The following is a 26,929-nucleotide window of genomic DNA, read 5'->3' as shown; positions in this document are numbered from 1 at the left end:
GTTTTGGAGGCTTTGGGTCAGAGGGTTCGGTTGGTACCGCTCATTGGCATTCATACACTGCCGGAGTGCAGCAGCCGCACAGCAGCCTGATACTGTATGGTGAGGGTGTATGTGAAACAGAGAGATGAAAAATGAACTGAGAAGACAGACTTTAAATGAATAGACTACTGCAGTGAAATGTGAACTCCTAACCTTTGGCCAGAAGGCAGCTTCAGTGAATGAGCAGCTGTCTAGGAACAGGAGTTAGAGCTGGAGTTGGAGTAGAGCTGGGTATCAAACCTCAATACTGTTGTGGTATTGACCGCAATGTGTCTGTAGGGCAGAATATAGAAAACTGTTAGTAATTAAAGTTGGCATTGAATGTCTGATCAGATTTGTAGTTTTGTTTACTTATTAATCAATCAGATATTTTCTGATTTATGTATGAATTTAACTGTTAAGGCAAAGTTCTCATACATTTGACATTTGCAAAATTTGAGGTCTTTAAATTTAAAAAAAAAAAGTTTTGTAGAAAAATGTGTTTCTACTTCTGTTAAAGTGAAGTATCGAAAAAAGTATTTTTTGGGTCAGTGCAGAAACTCTGCAAACTGTTGTGCTATTGAAAACTTTAAATCGATACTCAGACTTAATAAGAAAGGCTTGGTGTTTCACTGACAAATGTAGACTGAATATGCAGTTTTCTCTGCCTCTGCACAATGAGAAAGACAGAAGGTCTTTTGACACACACACACAAACACAAAGCCCTCTCTTCTGCGATGGCACTGTATCAATATTATGCTCCCTCCACCCTGCTCTGTTCCTGTTTGCACAGCCCAGTAAATGTACCCACCTAGTAATCCCTAATGGAGGAAATCCCAGGCAGTGGTTATTCTCTGCTCTCTCTCCCTCTCTCTATTTGTAATTCACACTGGACTTTTTCTCTCTGTTTGTCTTCCACGGACACACTGTATGAAATGTGTTAAACTAACTTCACTCTTCTCTCTGCTGCAGTGTAGAAGTACTTGTTTTTTCAAACAGGAAGATCTGTAATCAGGTTTTCTCTTTGACCCTTCTTTCGGTTCCCTCTGACTGTCATGCAATCTCTTTCTGTGACTTTCTCTTCCTCACACTGCTCCCAGAGACGTGCTGGTGTTTGTGTACCTGCACACACTTAAAGGCCAGCTTCTTCTCTCATGCTCTCAAACTGTACAAGTCCTCTTGGAGAGCATGCATGCCTTTCCCAGCATTCAAACATGCATGTAAAAACACCCTCAGTTGAATGCAAGACACTCAGATGTACACCAAGTCCTGCAGAATAACGGAGGACCTGAGGGCAGGAAAAATGGCCATCAGTAACATTTACCATATGTCACAGAGATTTTAATCAGGTCTGTTGTATAACATTAATGCCACCTAACGTTGAACAACAGTCCATTTATAACGTAGACCTGAATTATGTGTCGCTGTGGCCTAATTCCCTTTGTTTGGCCTCTTAATGTCCTGCCAGCCATCGTTTGTGTTTTCTAAGGAGTATCCTGCTCTGTGCGGATGAGTCAGTGGAAAACACTGAGCTGTCAGGAAGGGGTGTTCTAATACTGCAATAAAGAAGACAGACACATACATTAAGTGATGAGTGGCAGATCACAGGAACTGCTTTATGAGCACTTTCAGGGTCATGATCTTGCTACAGAACAATAGTCTGTCAGAGAATGGGGAACAAGAAGAAAAAATGACTGACAAGAGAGCAGCAGGGTAACAGTTTATTCCAACCATGTGCTTGTACCATTTAAAGGGGACATATTATGCTTTTTGTGATTTCTTTTTGTTATATACTGTTGCAATGTCGGATATCTATGTTGGTCAAAGTTCCAAAACTTGAGGTTAACGTATGTAGAAATGCTCCTTGCAAGTCAAAAGCCAGGGCGTCAACCTGCTCTGAATGCTTCTCGGGGCTAACCAATCAGACAAGAGTGGGCTCATCAGGATGGGGGCCTTAAAGAGACAGGGAACTGTTGTACAGTGTCTTTTTTAATTATAAATCATGCAGATATTCCAGTAGAACCCCAGATTACAAATATAGACCTGTAAATGTGCATAATATGTCCCCTTTAAGCGACTACCCATTGTGAAACTTGCATGTAAACACACATTGACACACATTAACAACTCCAGTCTTTCATTACGCCTCTGAGCACCTTTGTGGTTCTCCTTTTTTTGGGTGTATAATTTGGTCAAAGCACATAGAGTTCAGGGTGATGTTGAAACAAACATCCCCTTCCATTTGGTGAGTGCAAATGTATGTTTTCTTTACGTCTTAACTTTTTTCCTGCGTCTCTTTTTATGCTTTATCATAATTGGCTTCATGACTGGTTTATACATAAGGTACCTCAAATTGTATCTCATTTTATAGACAGGAACAGTAAGACTTACAGATTTTGACCTATTTTTGATCAATTAGATTGTCACCTCCAACAGTGTTTAAGTAATAAAGTCTGTTTTTGCAATGTTTTATATTATTTCTGTCATACACAGAGGCAACATTTTTTACACAATCCAGTCCATTTTGAATTTCTCAGCAATGTGAAGAGTCTGATACTGAAATTCCTCTGTATCCATCTTTGACACATCCTCTTACACAGTGCACGTTGCATACCTATTTGTGATATTTGTTATAAAACAACCAAATTATCACTGCATTTCTCAACAAAAAAACATATTGCAGTGCATAACAAGCATGGATGCTTTACTCTGTGAAACACCTTTAGCAGCGGTGTTAAACATGTTGTCAAAATCAGTTTAAAGGACTTTAAAACTCAGTGATACTTGATGAAACTGTCAGTGCGGATGATGTACGGTTTTTATGTGGGTCATGTCTCACAGGGCAATAACTCAGAAGGTTTGCTGCTCAGCCCCATGCAGGCTTTAGTGTTGTGGCACTCAAGAGTCAATAAGCATTGGTTTATGGTCAAACTTTGTAGCCTGAAATGAAACAGTGTCAAGCAAGAATGACAAAAAATATGTATTTTGGAGATAACAAAAACATTAATATCTACATGTCATGCTGGATTAGGACAATTTGTTTGGCCACAATCTTGCCAATTTTGTGTATGTTTTTCTGCTACCTGGGACATGCTGATATGTAACAATCCAGTCAACTTTCCATGTCATCTGAGGGTTAATTGTGTGATATACTTTTAAATACATCTCAGCACATTTCAAAGGGCTTTATTCAGATTTTTTAGTGAGAATAGTGCATCAGCCTGGTGTGTTACCTGGCGTGTTATGCTCCTGTGACAGGATGCTGCTCGTTCAAACAGCCATATGAGCTCAGCATGTGTTCTTTAACTCACAAAGACTTTTACTATGTAAGATTCCCCACTTAGACCACCTGGAGCTGTGCACCACCCGCCACTCCCTTACCTTAATGGTTTGACACACACATGCATGCTCACACCCACAATGAAAACAGCTGGAGAGAGTGGGAGCAATCAGTAAATAATTAATGATAATTGGCTCTACCCATTCATAATTGATACCCTCAATTACCACTAAGAGGCTCCATCTGAGTTTTGTGTGTGAGTATTCATGTGTAGCCAGCAGTGGACTGTCTTGTATGTGTCACAGAAGATATGTGTGCACATCCCATCTGCTGCATTTTTTGCTGTTCTTCTTTCACATTTTATGAAATATTATGTGAGTGATGTTTGGGATTGGGTGCATGTTTGTGCTGTAGACATGCATCCTTTTTTTCTGACACACATATTTGGTTATCCATGTGCCTTAACCCAAAATGTTATCTCCACTTGTAGCTGTACAGACAGGAAAGTCCTCTGTCCTGATAATCAAATGGAGTGGGTGCTCCAGACTCAACATGCTCCCTTATCTAAGCTACTGCATGGATTTATTCTTAGCATTTTGTTCACCAAAGAAATATTTGTCTTTAGTTTTTTCAAGAAATTTTGATTCTAGTTTGGCAATGTGTAGCCAGGCAACTTGAACCATTAGTCAGTTTATCTTTCAACAGGAAATTAACAACTATTTTGATATCTGATGAATTGTTCCGAGTCATTTATCCAATGAGAATGCCAAAAATTCTCTGGTCACAACTTCTTAAATATGAGGATCTGCTGCCCTCTGTTTTATATCATTGCAAATTGAATATTTTGAGGTTTTGGTCAAGAAACAGTATTGAAACTGACATCACCCTTGGCTCTGGAAAATTGTGTTGTCACATATTTATATGGTCTAGAGTATTGTTTTGAGATTTTTTTCTTTGGGAATATTTACAGACCATTATAATGGAACCTGACAACCATAGACTGTATATAAAAATGGATGTAGCAAGGTGTGATGTCACCCATTGATTTGCATTGGAGCTGGTTTGAAGCCCAGAGTTGCTGCTTCCGATTGGAGCAAGGACCTTCCAACTAAGGAGTGCAGGGTGTTGCCTTTCACACTCCGCACCCCGCTATCTTGGACAGAAGTGAATGCTAGTTTACTGGGAACACTGAGCTGTGCACACTTGGGCTAATGGGCTACTTTATCAAAATTGTGATAACAGGGCAGGTATTGTAATCATGTGACATTAAGCTCAACAAATGTTGCAACAATAATCTGGCTCAGTGCGAGTCCCAGAGTTGGGGAGGGCAGCAGATGAGTGAACTTTCAATAACAGCTGTCAATCAACACCCTCATAGCAGATATCAAAGACTACTATAAGTCTTCAAATCTTATTAAAGGAGCAATAATTGCCAAATTGACCACCAGCAAACTTATTAGAGAGCCTGAATTTAGTGATTGAGAACATAATGACTTGTTTAAAAAAAGTTATTGACTTAGTATTTCTAGTAAGAAGTTGACACTTTTTAAATGGGAGTCAATTGGAGCCAGAGATTTTTTGGAAGGAGCCAAAAAAGTGGCCATCCGTGACATTGCACTTTCAGGTACACCCACACTGGCTTTAGCTTAAAGTTGTGGTTTTTGCTAACAACAGGTAATTTGCTTGAAGAGGTTTTGAGTTTAAGGTTTAGTGCAGCAATTTAGTATTGCACTACCATAAAGTTTGTGGACTCACAAAGCATCACAGGTCGATATATCCTCACTTTTAGTCCCTGGGATTAGAGGGTGGATACCTGATCGGAGTCCGTTAGGACCTGTTGGGACCCATCGGCACCCATCAGGACTGATGGGTCGGGCCAGGTTCGGACAAAAATTTAGAAATTATGTTTGGGTTCGGGTCAGGTTCGGTCATGTCGGCTGGGCTAGCCTACTTGACATAGTGTTTTAGGTTGTGACTACCTTGTGATTGACTAAAAAATAACCAAATTATCACTGCATTTCTCAACAAAAAACCATATTGCAGTGCATAACAAGCATGGATGCTTTACTCTGTGAAACACCTTTAGCAGCGGTGTTAAACATGTTGTCAAAATCAGTTTAAAGGACTTTAAAACTCAGTGATACTTGATGAAACTGTCAGTGCGGATGATGTACGGTTTTTATGTGGGTCATGTCTCACAGGGCAATAACTCAGAAGGTTTGCTGCTCAGCCCCATGCAGGCTTTAGTGTTGTGGCACTCAAGAGTCAATAAGCATTGGTTTATGGTCAAACTTTGTAGCCTGAAATGAAACAGTGTGTCAAGTAAGAATGACAAAAAATATGTATTTCGGATGCAGATAACAAAAACAATAATATCTACATGTTATGCTGGATTAGGACAATTTGTTTGGCCACAATCTTGCCAATTTTGTGTATGTTTTTCTGCTACCTGGGATGTGCTGATATGTAACAATCCAGTCAACTTTCCATGTCATTTGAGTGTGATAGACTTTTAAATACATCTCAGCACATTTCAAAGGGCTTTATTCTGATTTTTTAGTGCTCATTCAGCAATCCGAGCTGAAGTAACTACCTTGTCAATCACAAGGTAGGGTGTGACTACCTGGAGAGCTCCTCCAAGATGGCAATGGTCAAAATACCAAACTCCAGGCTTCAAAACTGGAGTCCACAAACCAATGGATGATGCCATGGTGGCCACTTAAATTATTTTTATTTAGTCTATGGTTTGGACTACTTCCTGTAAACAGGCAAGCTGTAACAATTGTGTGACAGGGTAAGACAAACTCAGTGTTTCAGTTTACATTAACTGCAACAGGCTCAGGTCAGGTCGGTAAAAAACACAATGCCTGTCGGGTTCGGGTCAGGCTTGTTTACTACTGTCTTGGACTTGGATCAAGTTACGCGGCCAAAACTGCACTCTACTTTATAGATTAATTAATGTCCTACATTTCCCATAATACAACTCAATAGCTGATGACATCAGGGTTATGTTCTTTCAAACTTCGGAAAGTTCAGAAAGGACATTATACAACTGTTTTCTCAGGCTGAGTAGTACTTGTCGTGACCAGTAAACTGAACCTCATGAGTAAAATCAGTGAAAGTCATTGCTGCTGTATTGGCTACAATGTTATAATGATTCACAGAATTTTTATTTCTTTAAAAGTAATGTTTCTGAGGTTGTCTTCCCAGACAAATAATGTACTTCAACACCCTGTTCTTTTACCACTCATGTTCCTGCAGATCACCACTCTGATCAACCATAAAGATAAACCAAAGAAGTCTGAGCGCACCTTGGCAGCCATACACAGGGTGGGTCAGGCAGTGAGCGTGGCAGTGGGACGTTTTGTTGCTGTCGGGGAGGCCATCGCCACAGAGAACCAAGAGCTGAAGGATGAGATGGGTCAAGCCTGCTTCGAAGCACGCAGAGCAGGTAGGCTACTTTTATGTACTAGACATTTCACTGAATTGCTGCACTTAAACCTAACACACTGTGAAGTGCTTCTCTTTAGTAGGAGACAGGAGTAGCTCTTATTTTGTGGTCACAAATTTAATTTGTAAAACTATTTGAGGGTTCTTTATCTATAAGGCCTCTTGATTGTGGATATTATATTTTCCTTTCATAAGCATGACTGACTTTATAATGGAGGGTGTTTTAGCTGGTCAGCCAATAAGACTTAAGTTATTGTCTCCTCAACAGTGTTTATTTGTTAAGACTAACTATGATGGTTTCATAAAGCATCGGGCATTACCTTCAGGCTTCACAGCTTTATCAAATTTTAGCAAATTTCAATTTGTTTGGACAGCCTGGCTGTCAAGCAGTATTACACCAGAGGACCTCCAGAGTGCTCTAAAGATTGTTGTTATTAGGTTTGAAGTAAAGACTGAAAAAAGTGCAGCTTCACCCAAGGGTGCTGTGTATGGGGAGGGGATGAAGGTGTTTGCGCTGGCTTGGACAGCACTACATAATAGATTCTGATAGAAGGCTCCTGAAGATTTAACATATCAGGCTGTTGGCGAGATTGAAGGGGTTATAGTTTTCCTGAAACCCACTGCCTCATAAATTGCTTTGGTGTTATGTAGAGAAATGTTTCTCAGCCTGAGGTCAGGACTCCTCATTTTTCCTGGGATTGCATCTGCTGGCTAGCTGGGGTCTTTTTGTATGGAGTTTAAATTTTCTCTCTTTGTGCATTTCTGTGGTTTCCTACAATGCGGACTTTTAGTAAGACACGCAGGTTAGATGAATCTGCGACTCTAAATTGCCTCCAGTTGTGAATGTGAATATATTTGTTGCAAGAGGCTCCAGTAGATGGATACATGTATAAAATTGTGAACAACTGTAATAAAATCGTGAACACTGAGAGAGACGAAGAGGTACAGATGGTTGTATTGTAGGAAAGGTGGAAGCAGTGAAAACTAGGGTGAGGATACAAAAAAACTGGGATCACTCAAATGGGACTGTCAGCTTTTATTGAACCCAAGAGGCAATTGTTTTGTCAGAAATGTCTTTGTTTCTCTGTCTCTGCACTTCCATGTAACAGTTTACCATTAAGATACTGTCTTAAAATACACACTCAGGACACATGACAACTTTTCCTGTCAATTAAAACTTTCTTACAATTTTTTTTTTCAGATAGTTGTCACCATTTCCCCAGCGAAACACTTCTTCTGGCAACTTAGTTCTTATCTGGCCAAAACAAGAACCTCATTTAGCTTTCTACAGAGCAGACCGGAAACAATATCACACTGGATAAGAATTTAGACACAACACCGTGATAATAGGTTTATGTTGGGGGAACGAGCTTGTGTAGCAAAGCGTTTAATCCTCACACAGCCCTGATTTGTAAAGACAGCTAAAACTCAGACAAAGAGAGTGCTGGTGGGAAGAAGAGAAGAGAGTGAGACTGATGAGAAAATGTGCGTGTGAATGTGTGTGTGTACATAGGTGAGGCCAAATGAAGTGCATGTGTGCACGAATGTGTGCATGTTTTGTTGTGTGTTGCCCACTGTGACTAATTTATTCCAGTTCTCACTTTCCTCTTAGGGAGGTGTTTTCACAGTTTTCCCTTGCACTTCTCCTGACAGACACTATACAACTGTTCCCTGATAAAAGAGAAAGAGCTCTTTTTTTCTTGTTTCTGTTCATTTTTAAAAAATGATAGAGACATCTTGAGGGATCAACAAGAAAGCCTTTTAAGAGTTTTAAGTCTGCAGGAAAGAGAAAGGCTAGTTGGAGAAGAATTGACATTTCTCTAATACCTAGCCACAGGGAGAGTTTAATCAGGCAGGCTTCAGCCTTGTGTGCTATAATGAATGAAATAAAGGCAGGCTGAAAGCACTAGTTTAATTAGATGCTACCCATCATCAGAATGGTGGAGAGATCCAATGAGGCAGGTCAGTGAAGGCAATCTGTGTTGGATCTCTGTCTATGTCTCTCTCACTCAGTCTCTCAGTGTCATTCTCACATTCGCATGCTCTCTGTCTCACTTTCTCTTTCTCCCTACAAAAGATTATAAATGCCTAAAACCGTAGTTGGGATTAGGATAAAGACACATTAGAGACAGTTTGTGAGTGTTTATGTACTGGACTGTGGGTAAAAAAGATGACATAATTTTTTTTTTTTATGTCCTGTACCAACATATCATTCTTTTAGATTTTCCACAGCCATGCTACTGGCTCTGTGAAGCTGTGCTTAGGCAGAGTGATCCTAACATGCTCACAATGACAACTTGCTGATGTTGAGATGGTATGTGTACCATATTCATCATCCTAGTTTAACATGAAAGCAAACCTAATTAATTAGTACTAAACACAAAGTACAACCGAGGCTGACCTAAGTATTTTATAGATATTTGACCATAAACCAAAGTATTGGACAAATAAAAAAGATTGGCCTGATGATGGTGATACATGAACATTTAAGGGATTTCCAAAGTTATTACAGTTCATGCTGAGGCGGATATTAATCTGTTTACCAAATTTTATGGCAATTCTTCCAATAGTTGCTGAGACATTTCAGTCTGGACCAAAGTGGTGGAATAGTGGACTGACCGATGGTTATTGCCATCCTTAGAGCCACACCACGAGTGTAGCTAATAAGTAGAATTTCAAATGATACATACTTTTACATGTTTTTTTTGTTTTTGTTTTTTTATAGACAACGGAAGATACAAAGGTCTTGAGAACATACAGTTGATAACTAAAGGGCCAGTGTGATAGTTTTGTCCTACATTTAAGGTCGTAAGATTTGTTTTTACGGATTGGAGAGGGAAGAGTTTGCTCAGCCCTTTGCTTTCCACCCTGGTAGTGTCATGGGGGCTGAGCAGCATTCTTTGTGAGCCAGGCCTAGATGTTTTAACTGGTTAGTGGAGCTGGCACTGAAAAGCAGCCTGTCGGATGCAATCAGTTCGTCATTGCAGCTTCTTTTAAAGGACCAGCCAAACCAAATAGACAGCCAAGCTGCATGACCCGATAGAGACCTATCTCCCCTTCCCCCTCTCCTTCCTGCCCTCTTTCTTTCTTCATCTAAGCTCTCTCTCTCTCTCTCCGTCTCTGAGATTTCTCTCTTCTTCCCTCTCGCTCTTAACCCTGGCCATTTTCCTCTTTCTGTTGATAGGGACCATTTTGGGGATTGTTTTCAGCCTAAAAACTCTTCCCTTTCTGAGGATAGTATAAGCAGGTTTAGAAAGAGAGAAAAAATTAAACAGGGAAAGTTAGACTCTGTAACCCATATGGTTCCTAATACATTTCCATATTCCGTGAATGTATGAATTTGCTTTGGCATGCTTCCCAACTGAGTTTGAAGGCAGTTCTCCACCCCCAAAAATGGCTCACACATCACCAGAAAGCATGCCAGTGGTGTTTGCGTCTCGCTGGCATAGCTGTCGTGCCACTGTGCTGAATATAGTACCGTGTCCAGGATGATATGTTCTCATATCATATGGATGATATTTTCTCCCAGGGGTGAAAGTGGCAGATTGGAAGAACATAATGCTATAGTATAATCTGTAGTCTGAACTCATTTGGAGGGCATTTCGGAAAAATTATCAATTAACCATCCATCCTTCCATTTATTGCCTCTTATGCGGCTCCACATCTCAGTGGCAGCAGGCAAAGCAAAGTGGCCTTGAGGTTTTTCTGCTGAGCCAGATCCTTCAGCTCTTCAGCTCTGAAGTCATTAAGAGTTATCCTCTGGGGAGCATGAGTGTAGTGTACAAAGTTTTGACACACAGAAAGGGCTGGGACCCCCCAACTCTGGGGACCCTCCAGAAAGAGCTGAGCTATGTAATCAGATGGGATATGTAATCCCTTATCTGTCCCATCTGACTGATCTTATCTGGCTGATCTGATTCTCAGATTTGAAAAGAATTTAAAATGTAATGTTTTTTTCTATATAATACGAGTCAGAAGTCTACAAATGCCATTGCTGAATATAGCCTGACTAACATGGACTTCATAGGTGGAATCAGTATTTGACAATTTAGATCTGATAATGATATATCGGCCAATATTAATCTTTCTTGCATAAAAACTATATATCAAACAAAATTTTATAAAGATCCCATAAAGTATTTAATAATAATAAAAAAACTTGTCTGTGCTCTCTGGTGGACAAAATATGAAATGGAAACACTTATAAATGTGGTTAAACAGACCTTTGGCATTTCTGTACTGCAACTTCTTGTTACTTATTACATTTATTTTTAAAGGTAATCAACCTGATGGATTTCCAGCTCACTCACTTGGTCACACACGCACACACACACACACACACACACACATATATGTGTGTGTATATATATACATATATATATATATAGTTACGGACTAGTCAAGTCTAGGGTATTCAGTGCCGAGAACTGATACTAGTCCTAACCTGGAGGGTGTAGAAAAGGAGAAAACGTGGAAGGACACAGAGGTAGAGGGACTGGTTTCCAATATTAGAGAGACAGCCGGGAGGTGGGTTACCTTACTGAGTTCCCAAGCCGGCTAGTTATTACGTCCCTCCGACTCGGCCTCACCAGCGCTGGGCATTGCTCTCGTGAGCCGCTAGCGGTTCAGTTCAGTTTTTGGTGGTTGGGGGATGGGTCCCCGAAGAACAGAGCTGGTTTTACACGAGGGTCCGGGCGCAGGAAAGGTGTGAAGCTGTAATGTCTCAAAAAAACGCTTCTAAAAGGACGTCTCTGGTTTTTAACTCAACTCGTATCACTCATTCAACTGTCGTGCTTTCCCAGCTGAGCCTCATCACATCATTAAGTTACTCCAGTGGCTGCACGCGCACCTCACCGTGACGCCCTTTTTATCAACACGCAGCTTAACCACACCCCCTTGTTATCTTCTCAATGAAAACCAGTCTAGTGTTTAGAAAAGGGAAAGGAAGAAAGAGGAACTATAAACCCCGCCCCAATATATATATATATATATATATATATATATATATATATATATATATATATATATATATATATATAGACAAAAGGGATACCCAGGAAGTACAACAAGCTGTCTATACCTGAGGCACTGGAGACTGCCAAGCAAAGGCTCACAGTTCTGGCTACGTGCCTGAAGAGATACACAGGAGAAGCAGAAGCCAGGAGAATAAATAGGATGTTCTCCACTGAACCATCCAAAGTGTACTCTCAGTGGCAAGGTAATAACACAAGAACAGATCCTCCCAGGGCTGAGACTGAACAATACTGAAAGAGCATATGGGAGAAGGAGGCATCACATAACACCAATGCTCAGTGGCTAGTGCATCTAAGAGCAGACCACAGCAATCTCCCAGAACAAGATCCAGTAACCATTACAATGGCAGACATCCAAGAACGAGTGTCAGGTATGAAGAGCTGGACAGCAACGGGCCCGGACATGATCCACACCTACTGGCTAAAGAAACTGACTGCACTCCATGAACGCCTGGCAGCACAAATGAACCAGCTGCTGATAGATGGGATGCACCCAGAGTGGTTAACCAAAGGGCGGACAGTCCTGATCATGAAGGACCCCCAGAAGGGCATGATCCCATCCAACTACCGGCCAAAAACCTGCCTCTGTACAACATGGAAGCTCCTGTCAGGCATCATGGTGGCTAAGATGAATAGGCACATGGCCCAATACATGAGCAGGGCCCAGAAAGGAATTGGTAGTAATACCAGGGGTGCTAAGCACCAGCTACTGGTCACCCAAGACTGCAAGACCAGGCAGACCAATCTGTGCACCGCCTGGATTGACTACAAGAAGGCCTATGACTCAATGCCACACACATGGATACTGGAATGCTTGGAAATGTACAACATCAACAGGACACTAAGAGCCTTCATCAAGAACTCAATGGGGCTGTGGAAAACGACTCAGGAGGCCAACTCAAAGCCAATTGCACAAGTTACCATCAAGTGCGGCATATACCAAGGTGATGCACTATCCCCGCTGCTGTTCTGCATAGGCCTGAACCCCCTCAGCGAGATCAGCTCAAGGAGTGGCTACGGGTACCGGTTCTGAAGTGGAACAACCGTCAGTCACCTCCTCTACATGGATGACACCAAGCTGTATGCCAGGAATGAGTGAGACATCGACTCACTGATCCACCTCACCAGGATCTACAGCAACGACATCGGAATGTCATTCAGACTAGATAAGTGTGGTCGGATGGTATCGAAGAGAGGGAAGGTGATCAGGACCGAGGGAGTTGAGCTACCAGAAGGCAGCATTGCAGATGTTCAGGACAGCTACAAATACCTTGGGATCCCGCAGGCAAATGAGAACCTTGAGGAGGCCGCAAGGAAGTCAGCCACAGCCAAATACCTACACAGAGTAAGGCATGTCCTGAAAAGTCAGCTGAATGGGAAGAACAAGATATGGGCCATCAACACATATGCCTTGCCAGTCATCAGATACCCCGCTGGTATAATAATCTGGCCAAAGGAGGAGTTAGAGGCCACTGATATCAAGACAAGAAAGCTCCTCACAATGCATGGAGGGTTTCATCCCAAGTCCAGCACCCTAAAATTGTACACTAAGCGGAACGAGGTAGGCCGAGGACTGGTGAGCGTCAGAGCCACTGTCCAGGATGAAACAACCAACATCCAGGAATACATCAGGAAGATGACCCCAAAGATGAACTGCTAAGTGAATGGAGGAGGAACCATCATGGAGGGACAAGCCCCTACACGGCATGTACCACCGACAGATAGAAGAAGTGGCTGATATCAAGAAATCCTACCAGTGGCTGGAAAAGGCTGGACTGAAGGCCAGCACAGAAGCACTGATCATGGAAGCAATTGGTGGAGGTGGACTGGGGGACAGAGGAGGACGGGTGCCTGCTGACCTCCGCAGGGCGGGATCTCTTACATTGGACTCAATGTATTTCATTTTTTTTCATGCTAATCTGTGATTGGCCATGACATGCAAAATGATGCTCCAAGGGAGGCTGTCCCCCCTTACCAATCAACAACCAGAATGCAATATTGACAGAGGCTGTTTCATTCACTGTTTAAAAGAGGAAGGTTTCATGCCTCATATTGCAATAACTGAGCATTGAATATTTTATATATTTTATTTTATTTTATTTTATTTAAACATTGGACATCTTAAATGTTGTTTTCATTTAAGACCATGGGCAAAAGTTCCTTGCTGTGTCTGGCTGTCAGTGTGTTATAGAATAAACGGAAAACAAAGTTTTATTTGTCTCCCCCCTTTTTTTTTCCGCTGATCCTAATAATGATCTGATCCGTGACTCAAATCCGTGATATGATCCGAACTGTGAGTTTTGTGTTCATGTTAACACCCCTAGTGTTAACATGTCAGCTTTGTAGACTAGGCCTATATTTTGTATATTGTACATATAAGAGTGTGTAAGTCATGTATTTTATACATGCATTAATACTTTCTGATGTGAACCTACACTTTTGGATCTGTGAATGTTTTTAGTGTTCAGTCTTTCTAGTGTTCAGCACTGATCTGAACCTGTATCACATTATAAGCTTTTGTGCTACTTTATATCTGTATACTAAGAAAATACATAGGAAACACGTGTAAATCATTGAATTTCACTTTGTTGGTAAAATGACACATTTGAACCACTCCATGGCTAAAATGAGCACTTCTTTGTTTAGAGACATTATGTATATGCTAAATGTCTTTAAAGAGCAGCATTTTCACCACTCAGGGGTTTTTGTTTTTGAAAGCAAATTGTTTTATTGGCATATGAAATTGCCCCCCACCCCTCGGATTTCATCAGGTGGGGGACAATGATATAGTGTGATGTGATTTATTCCATGTTGGTTTTCCTCCTATATATATATATATATACACACAGTACAATACAGCCTAACAAATGGTAAAAATGTAAGTGAGGTTTATACATTACAATAACGCAATCTCAATGCAATTAATATAATATTAATATTATATTATTTAATATATTAATATTAATATTAATATTAATATTAATATAAGTCTAGAAGGAATGGTGTATGAAAGTTTTCACTTACACTAAAGAACTTATGCTTTAGTGATGTTACTTAAGTTGAGTAAGTTATGTTTGATCTTGAGGAAGCTGTATCCAGATTATGAACCTGGGAAAAACAGCACTGGTGTCGGATAAATACACTGTATTGGCAAATACCTGGAATTTAGGTATGTGAATTGTTATCAGGAGAGAAAAAGCTGGATTGATGCATCCTTATACACTGACAAGACATATCTGCAATAAGCTAATGTCAGACAATATATCAGCCCAGCCAATTTATCTGTCTAGCTCTATGTCTGAACCAAATTGTACCCTTCTCTTACATCCTGCAGGTGATGCCATAGCCCAGCTGACAGATGTTGGATCAGCTTTGCCGTCCCAGTCAGATGGACGTGTCACAGTGTTCAGTGATAGGACGGGCATGGTTAAGGCTGCCCGCTTACTCCTCTCCTCAGTCACTAAAGTCCTGGTCCTGGCTGACCGCATCGTCATCAAACAGATAATCACATCTCGCAACAAGGTGAGACGTACAAGTATGAAGGACCTTAAAGGATATGCATAAACTCTCTTGCTTAGTCTCTCTTACACATGCACTGGTCCACACAGGAATACACACACACACACACACACACACACACACACACACACACACACACACACACACCTTAGGCAAGCCCAGAGTCCTTTATTTCCTAACAGATAAGCTCAGTCTCTGAAGGAGTACTCTGGAGGTAATTGAAGGGAAGCAGCACATTTAGAGGCCACATAAAAACACAGAGCTAGAGTCTGTCTCTGTCCATCGTACCTGGCTATGCTCTTAGCCAGACAGTGAGATACGGATGTAGCTGTAGACTGAGCCAAGAATGGAAACAGGGGGCCTAATCATGACTGGTTAGCCTCGTTTGGACAGACAGTCGACAGCCCTCTGTTCTCCATTACTGGCAAACACAATTACATCTCTTCCTCTTCTTTGTCTGGCGTGTATAAAAGCTGCTGCATTAGCACTGCCAGCTAGCAGCTAAATTAGCAGCTACATAGACTACAATTAACTAAAATGCAGGTTAGGAACTACTTAATCTGCTGGTTTTATTTTAGGATATCTCTTATACACTGAGCCATTAATACTACAGAAGGGATCGCTGGAGTAACACAGGCTATTGGAATATCCAGAAAGTAAAAATATGTAAACTACTACAATTCATCACATGTAATGTGACATCTTGTGAGGCAGAAATCACTCTTTGCATGTCTATGATAATCTGTTTCTGCACTTCCTGCTGACATCCTGCAACATCAGAAGGGGGACATTACAGTGTGGAAGGACTAGAAGAACACAAACCATATGTGGTCATTCAACACACCACTCTGATCTTGTCACTCCTCTCAGGTCCTGGTAACCCTCGACCATCTGGAAAGAGTGAGCACCTTCCAGGAATTTGTACAGATTTTCAGTCAGTTTGGCAATGAGATGGTAGAGTTTGCCCACCTCACCGGAGACAGACAGAACGTGAGTAGCATGTGAAGTAATTGATTCTGGTTTTCTGCTTTTAAGAGTGTCAAAATCATCTATTATCAGCACACTGTACTGTTAAGATCTCTCAATAAATGAAATGTATATGTGGTCTATCGTGTCAAAAAGCTGCAAATGGATGTAGTGTGGTTATGAACATGGAATAATTTGTTTTATCATTTCTGCAACACTGAGCACATTTTGTTTATTCATGTGGATGTAATCTAACAAACAGTGATTTTATAAACATGGTGTTCTGAATGTGCGAGCAGGTGGTGGAATCAGGCTGTGTAACCTGCAGTACTTATGCAGGCAAACTCAGAACAGATCAATAATTCAAGCATCAAATATTTCTAAAATTTCCCGACAAATCAAACAGTGAAGTAACAAGGCTTCCTCGAGAGTCTGTTGTTTCTTCGAGGTTTCCGTTCCATATCTGTTCATTTTTCCAATCCACAGGTCAGTTATGACTCATATTCCGCAAAGGCTGTTTACATCACGATTCAGTGTTGATATGACTGACCTATGCTTTCAGTGATGCATTTTCCCTGCAATATATCAGCTATATATCCCAGCGTATTTGCAAAACAAAACTTTTGCTCAAAGCTTCAGAAAAAACAGTTCAACTTAGGGGTTCCAATTTTGTTCTGTCAAAAACTCCTAATCCTACTTTGACAGCCTCTGCAGCTAAAGAGCTTTGCCTGCAGAAGCTGATGTAAAGTTCAACGGCTGCGATATCTAGACAGGGAGGGAGGATCGACTATCCCTCTTTTTGAATTTCATCTGGGCTTGTGTTTTGACACACACATCACGTCTCTCACCAGCGCTCCTCATTGCAGCTAATGCTCTCTCTCCTCATTTACCACCCTGTTTTCTTTATCTTTTTTTTTGTCATACTCACTCCCACTCAGGCGCAGCCATGCACACACATGCACAAGCGCACAGCCCTTTAGAAAATCTACCATCTTCATCTATTGAAGCCAGGCGAGCACAGAGGCAAAAATAATGACAGATAATCACTTCGTCTTTGTAATCTATGGCGAAGTGCCAGGAGAGGAGTTGATTCAGCTGGCTTTTCCAAATCCCGTATCTACCTAATTCAAGCTGTCTATTTCTGTTTGGAATACATGGAGGGGGATGGATCAGGTCATACATGAAGTATCTTCTTTTCTATTTCGATAACAACTCTGTTGATTAGCTGACAATGAATAAAAGAAGCTTTATGTGTGTGTTAACTTGAAGAGGAATCTCTGTCAAATTTTTCTGTCCCTTCATACCGGCATGAAAGAGATTTGTTGCATACTTTTGATGCTTCCTTGCCTTCGGACACCCCAAGAGTTCTAAGAAGTTGCAACTGGAGTGAAGCCACCCATTACCATCTGGCATGTGTGTGTTTGTGCTGTAGGATTTGAAGGATGAGAAGAAGAAAGCCCGGATGGCAGCAGCCAGAGCAGTGCTGGAGAAATGCACCATGATGCTCCTCACAGCCTCCAAGGTAAGAAGCTGGCACACTTACAGTGGACCTCTGGGCAACGGTTATGGATTATGTCCATCCAAACACTTAAGGCCTTCTGAAGTTTTTATGATTTCAAGGTTTCTTACATGACGCAATCAATTATTATACTCGAGACTAAGTCAGTAATTCATGAAAACATGAAAAAAGGATAGAAGTGGATAAGTGTTCATGAGGGTTTGACATTTCACATCGAATTGCTTCCAAAGACTTGCCTGAGGCACCCAGATTGCGAGTCGGCGCGGATCAACAAAGACGCCGTTTTCCACCGAATGCGCTGCGCCCTGGAGCAGGTCATCGAGATAGTCACTGAGGCACGGAGCTGTGGGGAGAACAAGATCCTTCCTGCCAGCATCTACAACGGAATCAAGGACTTCAAGGTAGGATTAGAAATTAGACTTAGCGAAAGAATCGATAAATATCCCAGTAAAGGCTTAAGATGAGTATTGCTCATCTGATACATGTTGGCCTGTGAAGTAAAGCAATGGTTCTCTTGTGGGCAAATTATCATGCAGAACAGGTCTTTTTGTTTTCCAGAAAATGGCAGAAACACAAATTATTCAGAAGAAGAAGAAGATGTTTTTTTTATGGTTGGGCCTTTAACATTTATTGCATTCACTGTGTTTGTTGCAGCAGCTTCAAATGGAGGATCAGACTTAACTATTTTATAATTTAGCTAATATGGCTGTGTGAACCACTAGTTAACCTACATCTTTATGACTAATCTTCTCCCTCCTCCTCATGCACTGGCAAAAGAAAATAGTATTGAGGTGATCTTTTTCATTGACGGAAAAGAGGGAGAAAGTATTTTAATGAAAGAACCACAGATGATAATTGCTGTTAATGAATGGCTTCATAGCTCTTAATGGCAGAGTTAAACTAGTGTTAACTAAAAGTGGTGTCTTATGTAAATCTTAGAACACATACGTAAGCATAGACTGCTTCTTTAAAAAAAAAAGAAAAAGAAACGAGGGATAAAAACAGGAAAATTCATTAGCATTTAAGTTTGTGTACTTGTGATGCTGTTGGCTGAATCCATATTCTGCAATCTTTGTTATTTAATGATGAGGTTAAACGCATAATAATAGTAAGATATTAAATTGTACTTTTTTTCTTCAGCATATTGCTTAATAGAAGTCTATTCTTTTAAACTTTCCTGCATTTATGTTCCATTTGTGTTGCTGCTTCAATCTTACCCCTCCTTCTCTCATTCATCCTTCAAATGCCCCTCCAACTCACATCCAAATACCCCCCCCCCCCCCCCCCTCCCAACCCCCTCCCCCTCACAGTTGAGCGTGGAATGCCTGCGGGAGAACCTGTACTCCTCGTCACCCCAGAGCGTGGGCAGTCAGCTGGAGGCACTGGTGGAGCGGACAGAGGATTTCACTGATTCAGCCTACACCAGCCACGAGCAGCGTCAGGCCATCCTAGGTCTGTGCCAGCTGGCGCGCCAGGACTCTCAGCAGCTGGTGCACGCCTGGATTGAGGCGGTATGTTGGCACAAGCAGGCACACTTGCACAGATGCACATAGCCCTACAAGAATATTTATAAGCCCATATGTTGCCATATGAAGAACATGGATAACAGCCTTATCTTTGTAAAAGTAACATAAAACGCAGAACACACAGCATGCTATACAGACAGAAACACACACATTAAGACTCCTTCGCCGGCTCACTCACTCATTCACTTTGCCTACTCACTTTCTTTTCACACATCCCTCTTGGAACAACAGCATAATAATACATCTGAATAACTGTTCTTACTAAGGCTTGCTCAGTCGAGTGAGAAACATGTAGCGTTCCTTGTCTTACTGGCATTCAGCAGAGTCTCCTTGGCCTTCGAAATTGATGGACTTGAAACACAAGTCATTATGTTGCAGTTTCTCATTGTAAACTTTCTTCGGTGTGTTCAGAGTACACAGAGAGACTGCTGCACATAATAACAGTGGAGCCTCATCTAACCTTTCCAATTGAAGGTCATCTTGGGAATTGAAAAGACCAGAAGACTGCAGTGTTTTGAAATTGCAGAGAAAGCTTCATAAAAGTAAATGTGAATGTGCAAATATTCTTGGGTGTTCCACCCATTACAGTTTGTGTTATTTATTGTGGAAAGTTTAGAATATTTATTTGTTTTTATTCCATTTAGACTGATGTGTTGTACAATATTTAAATCTTAGAATTTATTTAAATCATTTCAGCTTGAGGACACAAAATTACAAGTTGAAAAGCCTGATCCTCTTAGCACATTCAAAACATAATAGGTCACAAATGTAATTAGAAAGTTTAAAAAAACATGCTATTAAGACACCAAGTTTATTTTCCATTGCGTTCTATTTCCAAACTTTGCCACTTTGTCGTCCTACTCTTTCAGATTACAGTGTTGCTTTGTGTGTGGGATTGTAAAACCATCTTGTGTCTCATGTTTTATTCTCTCCCTCCTGGCTCTGTCTCACTGGAGCAGCAGTCTGTCCATGCCAAAGAGGCCACAGAGGACATGGAGGTGGCCATCCTGAAGACATGCCAGAGCGTCAACGACCTCAGACGTGAGGTGAGCAGCAAGCTGTCTCCGTTCTGCCCGTCTGCCCTCTGAGAATGAATATATCTACTCTGTTTCAGAGAGCGACAAACGTAACTGGGATGTCTCTCACTAGCTGCTCTGCTTCTGTTGCTGGTTTTCTTTTTCACACTATCACATCCTCAGCTCACCTGCCGACTCTCTGTCAAGTCAACTATGTCATAATGTCACTTCCGCTCTTCACATTTTCCTCTGTGCGTGCTTAAAATCCACTCTCATTCATACCTCCCACTCATCTTTCTTTCTCTTGTGTTTTCTCCACCCTTCATTACTCCTTCCTCTTCTTCTATAATGTAATCTTTGATCCCACGCCTCCTCCTCCTCTAGCTCCATAAGGTGGCAGTCAGCCGTGCCTCAGACTTGCTGAAAGTTCATGGAGAGCAGTTGCCTCTAAGGGCCCTCAAAGCTGCAGGTGCCGAGGGTAACCTGGAGGCAGTGGCGGAGTATTCGCGCACGCTCACTGAGCAGAAGGAGCAGCTGGTGGAGGTAGGTGGGACAGAGGCACAGGGGACTAGGTGACATTGTTGCTACCAAGTAGCTGTTGTTACACTGATACACCAATAGAAATCTGTAAGAAAATTGTCCATATCATGCATTTTCTAATGTCGGAATAATCATTCAGTCCTTCTTCTTAGGTAAAAAACTTGCTCGTAATGAATTTGAACTCGTAGGAAACACATGGAAATAGCTGTGCTACCAGCAGCATGCCACAAGCACTTGCTCATGCAAGGACACACATAGAGCTTGAGATGAATGAAAATGTAGAAAACTAATCTGAAACCAAATGAAAGCCAACTTGTGGTTTTGATATGAAAACTCCGACACTGAGCGGAAAAATTCCGTGCAGGCCGTGTCATGTCTTTGCTAGTGGTCCTAACAAACAAAACTTGCAGTAAAATTTGAGAAGAAATGTTCATCTGAGAATAAAGGTACTCATTTTGGAATATGTTGAGATTTTCTTATGATTGATTATCATTAACAAAAAAAGTGTGAAACTTTGTCCTAAAGATTCGGCTATTAGATTCAGTTATTATTTACTATCACAAAAAAGCCAAAACAACATTTCAGTTTGAATGTTAATAATAACTTGTCCCTTTATTTAAAAGGAAAGTGTGTGTTGTGTAGTCCACATCAATGCACCTACACTTAAATAACCAGAAGAAATGACAAGGTTACTGTACTGTTACTGTTACTCTAAAAAGAAAGTTCAAGTAAAATTGTTCACTGTGATACAATAAGGTACAATTACCTATGAGTGTGTTTTTGCCATTTTACTGAAGTATATTTTTTCAAACCTCAGAAGCATTTATGGTCATTCCGTTTTTCCTCCTGTGACTTTCACTTCAGACGTGTCGGCTGCTGTACCATGTGTCGGGGACGGAGCCTCTGGAGATAACCTGTGTACACGCCGAGGAGACCTTCCATGTTATTGGTCCACAGGTAACATTAACCCTTCAAACACTTTCTGAATGCATTGTTATTTTTAGGTTCTTATTAATATTATGTGCCATTGACTTGATCCGTAAATGTCAGCAAACTGGGGAGACAGGAGCAGTCGAGAAAGACATACGACAGGTTAACTTTAATTAAACCTTAGACCCATTTCTTTCCATTCAACATTTTTACTTTATGTCAGTAAAGTCAAACTGGTCTCACCATAGTCTGGCAGTGAAATCAAACCTGAGTAATATTCTACTTAGATGCAGTAGGGAGGGAAAATAGACAAATTGCCTCACGTCTCCTCTGTCTACCTCCTACACCTGCCATCCATTGGAGATGGCTGAGAACATGCTGTCCACCTAGTCCCCCTATCCCAGATCTAATTATGTTTGCTCTTGGAAACCATCCACGCCAGTAATTATCCAGCAATGTAGAATGTTCCCGTCCTCAGGCACTAATGTCAGGCCCCGCATGACTCTGCAGTAATGACTCCGCTCCTAAGTTCAAAGGTCAACCAATCAATAACGCTGTGGTACGGGGTGGCGGTGGTGATATCTCTCTGTGTCTGCCCAAAGTAATAGAGGGGTGGCCCAGGGGTAATTGGCTATTAACTACTACACTGTAGGGGATGGGCGTGTGGGGTGTGTGTGTGTGTGTGCTTGCACATGTGTTTGTTTTGTAAGTCATATTTGTCAAATGTAGTTGTCTGAAATCTTATCTCCATTGAGCCTAATAGAAACATTATTATTTTTGTTTCTTTCTTAGTTTGTTTGTAATATGAATGTTTTAATTGATATTTTTGCCTTTGCTATCATTTTTTAAATCTCTTGGTGGCTTTCTGTTTTATTTTTAACTCTTGTTGGCGATGTGTTTTTATCATGTAACCACTAATTGTCACACTTATTGTCTCTGTCACCAGGGCACTCCTGTAAAAGCTCTCAATGAGTTTCCCCAGTATAAATAAAGGTTTCAGTCAAATCAAATATTATGATTTATTACACGTTCCCACTCAAAAATATTGCACGAATATTACACAAATATTTGAGCGTGATTACACATATGGTGAGTCATGATACGGACAAGTACTGCTCTTTACTTTTTCATTAATCTCCATTCTTCAGTAAAAAACAAACAAACAAAAAAAAACAAGGTTGATGATAAAAAAAAGGCCAATTCTTACTTCCTTTTTTTTCTTAATGGTGAAAAATCTGACTTTTGTGTGTAAATTAGTGATAGTAATCATCATTTAAAATATACATCTATTTTATGACTGCAAACTTTTACTAGTGTTAACAAACTTTTAACTTTGTTAGAAACTTAGCTTTAGTTGTTGTTTAATGTCAATGGATGTATTAAAGGACCAGTCAATCAATTTCAGAGGGATAGCATCTTACAATCTTGTGTTCTGAGTTTAAACGGTGGGACGACACTTTGGTTTATTTTCAGATAATGCTGCCATCTGATTAAACTACACATTTTGTTCATCTACATGTATCTTGCCTGCATATTTTTCTGCCTAGTAACAAACAAACTTCATTTAATTATTCCTTTTCTCATGTCACAATTCTTCACACTCTTGCTCAGATCATCTCAGCAGCCCAGACGCTGGCCCTCCACCCGTCTAGTAAGATTGCTAAAGAGAACCTGGAGGTGTTCTGCGAGGCCTGGGAGTCTCAGCTCTGTGACATGGCTCTGCTGCTGAGAGAGATCAATGACGTCTTTGAAGGCAGGCGAGGTGTGTTTTTGTTGGGTGTGTACAGTACTCGTGTGCATTGGGGTGGGTTGGGGTGCGAGGACAGATAGGCACATACGTACATAAGGGGGACAGAGAGTCTTTCAAGAAGAATGAGAAAGAGATGTAAATGAATGCAAAATGTGCTGTTTGTGGCATTTCAGCCTAGAAGAATTAAACTGGTAAATAAAACCTTGGTAAATCATTTTGCCCTCAAGCCTTAATGAAAGTTGATGCAAAGCATGCAGCATGAACATATCTTTTAAAAATTCATCATCATGGACCGTGGGAAGTATTTTGTAAAAGGAATAATGTCAATGCCATTAAACACCCATGCAGTCATTTCTCCTCTCCACTCAATTTATCAAGTCATGGCCGACCCCTCTTATAAACTCAGCTGTTAATACAGTATCCTTGCTTACAGGGACTCAGAGATTACATGTACTGTAGATGCTCTGGCTGGTGTGACTGTGTGCATGTGCTTTCACACACTGCAAGTCTGAGAAATCTCAAAGACGGGAAAGATTTTACTGCACAGTTCGACGTGGTTCCCCTCAAGAATGTAACTCTCACATGAAGGGCGGTAAATATTTACTGTGCAGCTCAATGGGATAAGAGGATCACATACTGTACATCACTCTATTGTATTGTCATAAAGCCAAAATGCTGTGTTAAAACATCATGTGGATACTGAGGAGAGATCTGCTTTATTATTTTCTCCTAATCCCCCTCCTCCCCCCATTAACATGACAGTAGAGTTTATCGTTCTTGTTGCCGAATGAAACGAACCGTGCTGTTTGTGTTTATGATGAAAGATAAAAATGTGTCAAGGGTGGATAGTGATGAAAGCAAAACAATTTCATTACCATAATTATGGAATAACTGTAATTGCCTATCCTAATCATGTGAAAAAGTCTGGATATGTACACAGTCATTCAATGAGCAATAACAACAACAGGGTATATTTTATTTCCTCTTAGACATAATTCAGTTATCATAAAACATGAAACACATGATTATTTGATTCTTTTTTTAACTTGTGACCTTGTTTTCAGATAATAACAATAACTCTCTATTTCTAGGAGATAAAAGACCTTATTTGTCACTTCCCAGACCCGGGGTGAGTATCACACCATCCATCCTCATGAATATTCTAATGATACAATCGTTTGTAATTTCTGCCGTTCTCTTTTCCCACAGAAACACTCAGCTAATTTGAAGACTGCCAAGGCTGTCAAGTTGGATGCAGAGGTAGCGTACACCACAAACACCTCTGGCAGCACAATACATCATGTCACGTCTTGTACCCTATTCTGACAGCAGTATATTCATCTCCAGGAAACTTTGTGTCACTCAGTGGAAGAATTGATGGTGTTCGTATGCTAATGTGCTGCAGTTTTGCTGGCCAGCAGTTCTTCGCAGGCTGTACCACCGCAGGAACCAGGATTATGCTGATTATAGAACTTCTGAGTGTGTTAACAAATGAAAATAGCCTTGTTTGCTCTTGTGCATCAGGGATTTTAAAAGATGACGTGCACTAAACTTCAATGTTCCCCATGTAGAATTACATCCTGTGTGTGTGTGTGTGTGCAGGAGCAGACAAGCATGGCCAAACTGGGTCTGGAGCTTCGTTTGCTGTCGTCAGACGTGGACACGGAGGTTGAAAAGTGGGAGGAGCAAGAACATGACATTGTCCGCCAGAGCCAGAGCCTGGCCAGTATGGCCTACAACATGTACCTGTTCACCAGGTAGCCTACTGCTACCGCACACTGCACGCAATCACGTTTTATATCTGCAGCCTGCCGAACTGTTACATTCATTTCAGAGCTCAACATTGTAAAGCCTCTTAAGCATCCGCATGAATCTCTTTAGAGGCTTAGTGTTAATGAGATTCTCGAGCCCCCAGCTATCGATATTTACCAGGCAGAGGTTGAGGCACTGACAAAGTTGACTGTGACTCATTGTGACAATCAAAATCGTTGCAATTCATCTAAGTTACAGTTTTTGTTGATTGTAGTGGATGTGTTTTGTCCTCATCCATCTTTCTCACCCATGTTTCCTCATTTTATGTGTTTCCCATATTGATTCCCCAGAGGGGAGGGGCTGCTGAAAACAACACTAGATCTTTTTCATCAAGCTGAGGTATGTGCGTCGATATCTGCTAATCTCTCCTTCTCCCCACCCTCTGTTCTATTTTACTTAAGTTTTATCGAAGTTGTAAATGAATGCATCCGTTGTTTCATTAGACCAAAGACATACTGGGGTTGGCTGATCAATAGGTTAGTAAATGCTAGCATCCTTTCATCCACTACCCTTTTGTAGATCTGATATAAGGCGTGACTAGGACTTATCAATATGATTTAAATATATGCAATATGTTGCCGGCCACATGTGGTGATAACAAACAAGGTTGCGTGGAGGGGTGTATCCTATTGAACTGAGATCTATGCCAGTAATGTGCAGTAATTTGTAGAATCAGGGCCTAAAATGTCAGCCGGGATTTATTCCATTTGGGGTGAGCAAAGGAGATAAGGGAGGAAGAGGAACGAGAGGGGAAAGAGATGGGAAGGCATACTGATAAGACGAGCCGGAAAAAATTCAAATCTTGTAATATTTACTGACTCTGTGCTTTTTGCTTCCCGGTGGAAGTTAAAAGAATTATAGTTTTTTCTTGTATTTGTGTAACTTGATTTTGTCTTTTATTCTCTTAAGGTTCTTTCTGAAGAGGGGCTCCAGCTGTGCTCATCTCTCCGCACTTTTTCCACTCAGGTATTTGGTAATGCAACAAATCAACAAAACTCTTTTTTTTTGAACACACACATAGTTTAAGCCTGAATATCAAAATATGACAATGTACTCACAAAAAAGTATTTCTGACTATTTTTGCACATTAAGCACTTTAAAAGTGGAAATATATTACATATTATGTAAAAGAAAGCAAAAGGTATGCTACTTATGTATAAATAGCATTAAAATGAATACAAAAGAATATTAAAAACAAAAATAATCTGGAAATAATCTTATTTTCTATACAGTGTGCTTGTGCTTCTTTGTTGGAATCTGATAGACTATACTGACAGGAATTTATGGAAGTCAGTAATGGAAAAAAATGAAGCCAAAGAGAAAAGAAAACTACCCACTTATTTTCTTTTTGCACAGGGGTGAGCTTCTACCCCACTCTGTATGCACACACACACGCACACACACGCACACACACACACTAGCACCTGTGCTCCCACCCATGATATGTCGTTCACACACACACACACACACACACACACCCATTTCACCCATCTTGGCATGCCACGGTGCCAGGTCTGCCTTATAAATCACACAGCGAGAGCAGGAAATTAAGGCTGTCACACACCCTCAC

At 40.9% G+C, this 26,929-nt stretch overlaps 1 protein-coding gene across 2 annotated transcripts in view; it reads left to right on the top strand.

Annotated features, from left to right (window-relative positions):
* Positions 1-26,929, top strand: part of ctnnal1 (catenin (cadherin-associated protein), alpha-like 1) — a 58,409-nt gene that overhangs the window by 26,765 nt on the left and 4,715 nt on the right. For both annotated transcript variants that reach the window (XM_044336243.1, XM_044336244.1), the window contains 15 exons: positions 6,560-6,749; positions 15,116-15,303; positions 16,171-16,290; positions 17,699-17,788; positions 18,016-18,186; positions 19,096-19,296; positions 20,271-20,357; positions 20,712-20,870; positions 21,732-21,824; positions 23,409-23,559; positions 24,639-24,676; positions 24,757-24,807; positions 25,150-25,304; positions 25,650-25,698; positions 26,269-26,325. In XM_044336243.1, coding sequence (XP_044192178.1) covers positions 6,560-6,749; positions 15,116-15,303; positions 16,171-16,290; positions 17,699-17,788; positions 18,016-18,186; positions 19,096-19,296; positions 20,271-20,357; positions 20,712-20,870; positions 21,732-21,824; positions 23,409-23,559; positions 24,639-24,676; positions 24,757-24,807; positions 25,150-25,304; positions 25,650-25,698; positions 26,269-26,325 — 1,800 coding nt within the window. The remainder of the gene's footprint in view (positions 1-6,559; positions 6,750-15,115; positions 15,304-16,170; positions 16,291-17,698; positions 17,789-18,015; positions 18,187-19,095; positions 19,297-20,270; positions 20,358-20,711; positions 20,871-21,731; positions 21,825-23,408; positions 23,560-24,638; positions 24,677-24,756; positions 24,808-25,149; positions 25,305-25,649; positions 25,699-26,268; positions 26,326-26,929) is intronic.

This window comes from Thunnus albacares, chromosome 19 (genome assembly GCF_914725855.1).
Source record: "Thunnus albacares chromosome 19, fThuAlb1.1, whole genome shotgun sequence".
Taxonomy (NCBI): domain Eukaryota; kingdom Metazoa; phylum Chordata; class Actinopteri; order Scombriformes; family Scombridae; genus Thunnus; species Thunnus albacares.
The sequence above is the reverse complement of the archived record's forward strand: the minus strand, read 5'-3'. Positions and strand labels throughout refer to the sequence as shown.